The sequence below is a fragment of the Octodon degus genome, unplaced genomic scaffold, assembly GCF_000260255.1.
Source record: "Octodon degus isolate 3935 unplaced genomic scaffold, OctDeg1.0 scaffold00585, whole genome shotgun sequence".
Taxonomy (NCBI): Eukaryota; Metazoa; Chordata; class Mammalia; order Rodentia; family Octodontidae; genus Octodon; species Octodon degus.
Genome location: NW_004525161.1, coordinates 76,365 through 83,303, shown reverse-complemented (window position 1 = coordinate 83,303; position 6,939 = coordinate 76,365). Strand labels below are relative to the sequence as shown.

The 6,939-nt window shown below is 36.3% G+C and overlaps 1 protein-coding gene across 1 annotated transcript; it reads left to right on the top strand.

The window, feature by feature from the left end:
- Positions 1-1,748: 1,748 nt before the first annotated feature.
- Positions 1,749-2,684, top strand: LOC101590205 (putative olfactory receptor 3A4). Its single transcript, XM_004648694.1, has one exon. It carries the CDS (start codon positions 1,749-1,751, stop codon positions 2,682-2,684), a length of 936 nt encoding a protein of 311 aa, XP_004648751.1.
- The last annotated feature ends 4,255 nt before the right edge of the window (positions 2,685-6,939 follow it).

The following is a 6,939-nucleotide window of genomic DNA, read 5'->3' as shown; positions in this document are numbered from 1 at the left end:
CTACAATATAAAGTGACTTCATGAATGGTTATTGAGATGATTGCTTTAGGGATAAAATAGCAGGACAGTCCCAGGCTACATGGTCCTCTCAGCCTCGTGCTGTGAGAAAAGCCAGAGAGTCAAAAGCCACTACTTTTCTTTTCTCCCTTCTTCCACTAAGATGATGATCTGCACTAAATCCCAAACCCAAACCTCAACACTTTCCCATACACTGGGAGGCAATCTAGACAGTAAAATGCTTGAGATTCATTTTAACTCTACAACATACTGACAACAAGAACTCTGGTTCATAAGTCCTTAAAATACATTTGTTAAAACAAAAGAAAGAATTTTGCCATATCTATGAATTTTACACTCTAAAAGGTTTTAAGAAACTTCAAAATATTTCAAAAGTACTAGTCATCGTTACGCATTTGAAGACCTCACTATGGCTCCCCTTGGAGGACACTAATTGCTCAAGCCTCCAAGGGGTAAAAGCTCAGAGGAGAAAAACCTTAATGTAAAATTACAACAACTGCCTTGTCTATCTCCCTCTGTGTGTATCTGGAATTCATAAATTCTCTATGTGGTGGCCAGTGGACCAATATGAATGCTTTTCTTTCCATCTCAAGAAGTGCTGACCCCCTGAATTGGGTGAGTTCCATTCCCTGGACCCTAGATGCAAGCTCAGAACTTGGTTACCATCCATGTCCAGCTGACACCTTTCGTGAGAGCTTTCCTCTCCCACCGTGAAAGCTTCAGTTGGACTTAAGTGTTTAGCAGTGAGACATTGGAAGGAGAGAGAAGACAGTGAAAATACGTTTTTAAGTTCCACTAAAAGGGACAATGGCAAGGATGGGGTAAAGTAGTTTTTAAAGATAAGGCCAAAGTAAAGAAAGTTAGATTAAAGGAGCAGTTCAGTTTTGGAAATATTGAGTTTGATTTCATGGTAAGAACACTGTTTATCAGGAAAGCCTAGTCCTTTTCCACTCTTGATTTTTGCCCTTGGAAATCTCCAACTTTATCTTTTTTTTTTCCTCTGATGTGGGCTTCTTCATCATTCAGCCAGAGATTGAGGTTTATTTTATTTGAATGAGCACTATGGAGTTAAAGATACTTAGCAGGTCCCAAGTGTGTACATTACACTGAGTATTATAATTAACATAGGGTTATTTTTAAGTATATTGAAGGAAGTACAAGGATCATGTGAATATACTGTCATTTTATGTACAGAATTTGAATATCCACAAAATATGGTATCTGAGAATTTCTGGAACCAACCCATTGAAGATACAAAAAATGGCTATGATGATATGTGTATGACTCCACATAGGGACCAAGGCTGGTGGAACAGTGCCTATCCCTGCTCCTGAAGATACCTTTCATTGTGTGCGATATTGTGTGCCCACACAATGGCCATTCCACCATACAAAGACTTTCAATTCCATTGCTGGAGCTACGGCTTTATGAAGTCATCATTCCATCTAACCTTCAAATGTTACATTTATTCTCAAATGAAGAATGTAGCATCAATTCTTTTACTTCGTATGAGTCTCTCCAGTGACATTTTATTATGCATTAAGAGCCATTTATCAAGTTTTTTGTTGTTATGCCTCAATATTTACCTTTCTTCCTCATAATTTGTATGTGTCCTAACATCCAGGCCTCTCCTGCCAGTGCTGCGCTTGGTAGTTGTCAAGATCTCATTGACCACACTTGGCCACAATCAGTACACTTTAATATTACTCAGTCTGCTGCTAGTGGTAGAGATGGAATTGAGGCTCTCAGCCAATGATTCATTTGTGACTAAGTTTGTCCTGCTAGGTCTAACCAATTCTCCAGCCCTACAGCCCATCCTCTTTGTTGTCTTCCTTCTCTCTTATGTAGCTACTATTGGTGGCAATTTCAGCATCCTTGCTGCCATTCTCATTGAACCCAAACTCCACACTCCCATGTACTTCTTCTTGGGCAACTTGTCCCTGCTGGATGTTGGGTGCATCACTGTCACTGTCCCTGCCATGTTGCAGCAATTCCTATTCAATGACAGAAGCATCCCCTATAGATCTTGCCTCTCACAGCTCTTCTTCTTCCACCTCCTGGCTGGAGCAGATTGCTTCCTGCTGACTGTCATGGCCTATGACCGCTATCTAGCCATCTGCCACCCCCTCACCTACAGCACCCGCATGAGCTGGGGAATTCAGAAAGCTTCGGTGGGCATGTCATGTGTCTTTTCTTTCACCCATGCACTGACCCAAACTGTTGCCTTATCCACCCTGAAATTCTGTGGCCCCAACGTAATCAATAACTTCTACTGTGACCTTCCTCAGCTCTTCCAGCTCTCCTGCTCCAGCATCCAATTGAATGAACAATTGCTCTTTGTAGCGGCAGGCTTTATGGGTGTAGCCCCATTTGTCCTAATCACAGTGTCCTATGCCCATGTGGTAGCTGCAGTCTTGAGGATCCGCTCTACTGAAGGCAGAAAGAAGGCCTTCTCCACATGTGGCTCTCACCTCACTGTAGTGGGCATCTTTTATGGGACAGGTATCTTCAACTACATGAGGCTGGATTCCATGGAGGCTTCAGAGAAGGACAAAGGCATTGGCATCTTCAATACTGTCATCAGCCCCATGCTGAACCCACTCATCTACAGCCTGAGGAACCCTGATGTGAAGGGCACCTTGAAGAAGATGCTCATAGGGAAGTAGTCACTGAGTGATATTTGCTTCTTGTGGCCTTAACCAATACAATGGTTCATTATTTCTTCCAAGAGTTACTGTGACTAATAGCACTAGAGTTTGATTTGATACTGTGGGGTGAGGTACTGATTGAGAAACAAAAGAATAAAAAAATTATGGTAGAGATTACTTGCCTTGTGATTCCTATTTGTTAGGCACCTGTCTATTAACTCCTTTAATGTTTATAACTATGAAGTAGATGAAAAATTACAAATTATAATTTGGGAAAACTGAACCTTATGGAGGTGAAGTTGCTTGCCTAAAGTGGCTTAGATACTGAATGTCAGAGCTGAGCTCTCAATTTTGGAGGAAATGACATCTGAAACAATTGCCTCCCAAAGCAATAAAACATTTCAAAGATGAAAGTTATGCTAAAGTAAAGAATTAAGATGGACAATGAAGAATTATTTAAAAAGAGGAATATCAGTGTGGTTGGAGAAATCAAATAAATATATGAAAACATAAAGAGATTTTTTTTCTTTAACAAATTTGAATTTTTCCTAAGGAGAAGGTACAAATTGAAAGAATTTCTGGATATCAATTTTATAGGTAAATGAATCAAAATAAAAGCAGTTAAAAACCCAATTCTGGAGGAATATGCATTGTTTAGAAAAATTAGAAATATAACACAAAATATTTTGGGCCTACAATACCATAACAGTAATTATAGAAACAGATTTAGCTCACATGTGAAAACTTTAACTGAATGGAGAACTTATTTACTTCAACCTAAAGCTGAAATGAACCCCATTCACATGGTATGAGGACAAACATGCTTCACATAGTCAATATATAGATTGAAATAGCTGTTTCTATAATACAATAAAATGCATGATTAAGTGCTAGAATTACAAAAGATTAACATAAATATCACTCATACTTTTATCATTTGCAGACAATCACTATGGATATTTACCATAACTTTTAAAATTTTTATCAATAAAAGATATCAGCAAAAAATAGAATTGCTTTATATGTGCATAAGCCCTCACAAAAAAAGCTAAATAAAGTGACCCTGTGAATTACTCAATAACTCTGTCTTTACCAGCACAATAGGTTAATATTGAAACTTAGCACTTCCTTAGATTGAAATTAATCAGTAGGAAAGTTAAATATGCATATATTTAAAATATATTGCAAGAAGAATATTTTCTATAAATATGGTGTATATGTAAATTGTTAGAATGTTTGTTTTTTTAAATATACATTTGAAACTGTTCTTGTTAACAAAGAAATGGAGATTGAGCCAGGCTTTAAAGGGAAGTGGGCACTTGCTATGTTGATTAGGGGTGAAGTCATCTGAGTGGAGTGTGACCCTCTAGAGGGAGGTTTGAGATCAGTGTCAGGATAGGAGATGGGAGAGTGGGGATAACCAGTGAAGGGAAAGTCAAAAAATGAAGATGGCAGATGAAGACAATTCTAGGGAAGGTAACCTAGACTGAAAATGGGCCATAGTGAGGTACTCAGTGGAGAAATGACATTAAGGGAGACTTAGAATTTTCTTAGTTCTGTTTCAACATGATGGGAACTGTGTGTCTGTATGATTGTAGACAAGAGCCAAAAAAAGGGAAAGTGGTTAAGATGTTGTAGAACAAAGAAAAGAAACGTGAAGAAATGAGATGCAAAGAGATGTGAACAAATCAGTAACAACAGGACTGGTGAGATAGCTCAGTAGAATAAGTGCCTGCCTGGCCAACACAGGGTCCTGAGTTTAGTTCTAGGTATCTCAAAAATCAAAACAAAATTATAACAACAACAACAACAACAAAAAAGTCAAGTAACAACAGAGGTATTTATGTAGCATTGTACTTATTAAGAGAAAGTACTTGTGCTTGCTTCCACAGCACATATACTAAGAGAAAGTACTTTATATATTGTAGAGAGAAGACATTTTTCTGAGTGATTATTGGTTAAGATATTTTCCCAATTTGTGGGTTCTTTTCATTCTGTTGATTTCTGTTGACATGCAAAATCTTCTCAGTAAGATGAGATCCTAGTTGTTGATTCTTTGCAGTATTTCTTGTGCTGATTAGTTTTTTGTCCATGAAGTGTCTACCTACCCTTATATCTTCAAGATTTCCAACTATTTTCTCTTCCAGGAGATTTAGTGTTTTGTTTTGTTTTGTTTTGCTGAGCTGGGGATAGAACTCAGGTCCTTGTGCTTGTCAGGGAAGCACTTATTCTACTGAGCCATCTCCTGGGCCCCTAGTGTGTCTGTTTTAATGTTTAGATCTGTAATCCATTTTGACTTTAGTTTAGTGATGGTGATAGAGGCAGGTCTACTTTTAGTTTTTGGCATGCGGAGATCCAGTTTTCCCAGCACCATTTGCTAAAGAGGTTATCTTTTTTCCAGTGAACATGTTTGACCCTTTGTCAAAGATAAGATGGCTAAGTGTGTCTGTAGTTGTATCTGTGTCTCCTAATCTTTTCTATTGATCCTTGGGTCTGTTTATGTGTAAGTGGATAAAACTAGAGGCTATCCTCATAAGTGAAATAAATCCTATCCACATGTGTAAATATATTGTCTCCCTAGTGTAAGAACCTGAAAGAAGAAATAAAACCTGAAAAATATAATGGATAAAATAAACACAGAGAATCTAAACTTAGGAATTACACAACACAGATGAGAGAAATGAGAAAAGTTAAGAAAAAAAGAATGGGGAAAACATGCAAGTATATATACAGGGTGGCTGAGAAAATTGTGCTAGCAATTTCCATCAGTTTTTTGGAAATAGCACTTAATGTGTAGAATTTTCACCTTGAATAACTTTATGTGCTATATCTGCCTTCTAAGCAATGACGTCAAGGACAACAATACAAAAAACAAAGCTTGAATACACCTCATCTTGGTCTATAAATATATACTGTGTCTAATGTCTTTTCAATTATCATTATACTCTCATTAAAATAAATTTGTACAAAAGTAGAAACAAAGACAAAAAGTTAATGATTCCTTGAAAGCAAGCAATGATATTAAAGTATTTGCACAATCTTACATAACCATATCTGTTAATCTGAGCAAGAGATTTGATGATAAAAAAGATAATAGGACAGCCATTGTTAATTAGCTATTCTTGTTTTGGAAGTCTGTAATATATTTTTGTTAGCCTGTTTCTGTCTTTGTTTCTGCTCTTCGTTTTTGCTTTTGTTTTTACCGTTCAAAATTAAATTAAATTAAAAAATAAAGTACCTATTATTTATTCAATGTAATATGGTTGAACATTAACTACATATTGTGTTGTAGAAACTGTTATCTCTCACATATATCTTTGTTTAAGCATGGTGAATATCTAGTCACTATACCTGCCTGAATAGAATTTACACTGCTTATAAAAGTGAAGACAGATAGTAGTTAGAATAGTTTTAAGCACTGAAAACCAAGAATATCTGGAAATATTAAAAACTTTATGTCTGTCTGTCTATCCCTCTGTCCATCTCACTGTCTATATCTGTCTATTTGTGTGCCTATCACTCTGACTACCCATCCATCTGTCTATTCTTCTCATTTATTAATTCTCCCAATGAAAGCTGATGTCCTACTAATGCCGACCACTGTGCTGGATACTTAAGAATACAGAGAAAGTTCAGTCTCTTCTCTCAGAGAAAACACTGTGCTTAACAAAGCTCTTTTAACAAAGTGCTAAACCAAGGTGACTTACTACTGTATAACATTTTCATTGGAGATAAATTTTAGCATTATTGTTAGAAGCAATGACTTTCTTCTTCTTGGAGCCTAACATGAAAACTGAAAAAGACTATGGATTTAAGAGTATACAACTACCACTAAATTTAGTAATAATTTGTAGTTTGGAAAAATGTACTACTTTTGATAAAGAGATCCTGCATTATCTCACTCGTGTTAATGATTTTATCTCCCCTGCAGGATCTTGCTTTCTAAATTTTAGATGCAAATATTGGATAGTTCAGTGGACACATATACATATCTTGTACTCCAAGTATGATAAACTCATCCTCTCAGATTTGCTCTTCTAGTCTCTATTTGGATTCTCTGTATATTAAAATGAGAATATATAGTTTTACCTTCTTCACAACATTTGCCATCCCAGAAATTGTAGATTCATGAAACAATAAAAATGAAGTGAACGATAGTTAAGATAGTTATATAGCTAGTTTCTATTAGTTCGATGAAAAGAAAGATTTGTGCTAATATTGTCTAGACAATATTTCATTATTTCTTTATTTTATGTTGTATTCTGAGTGGCTG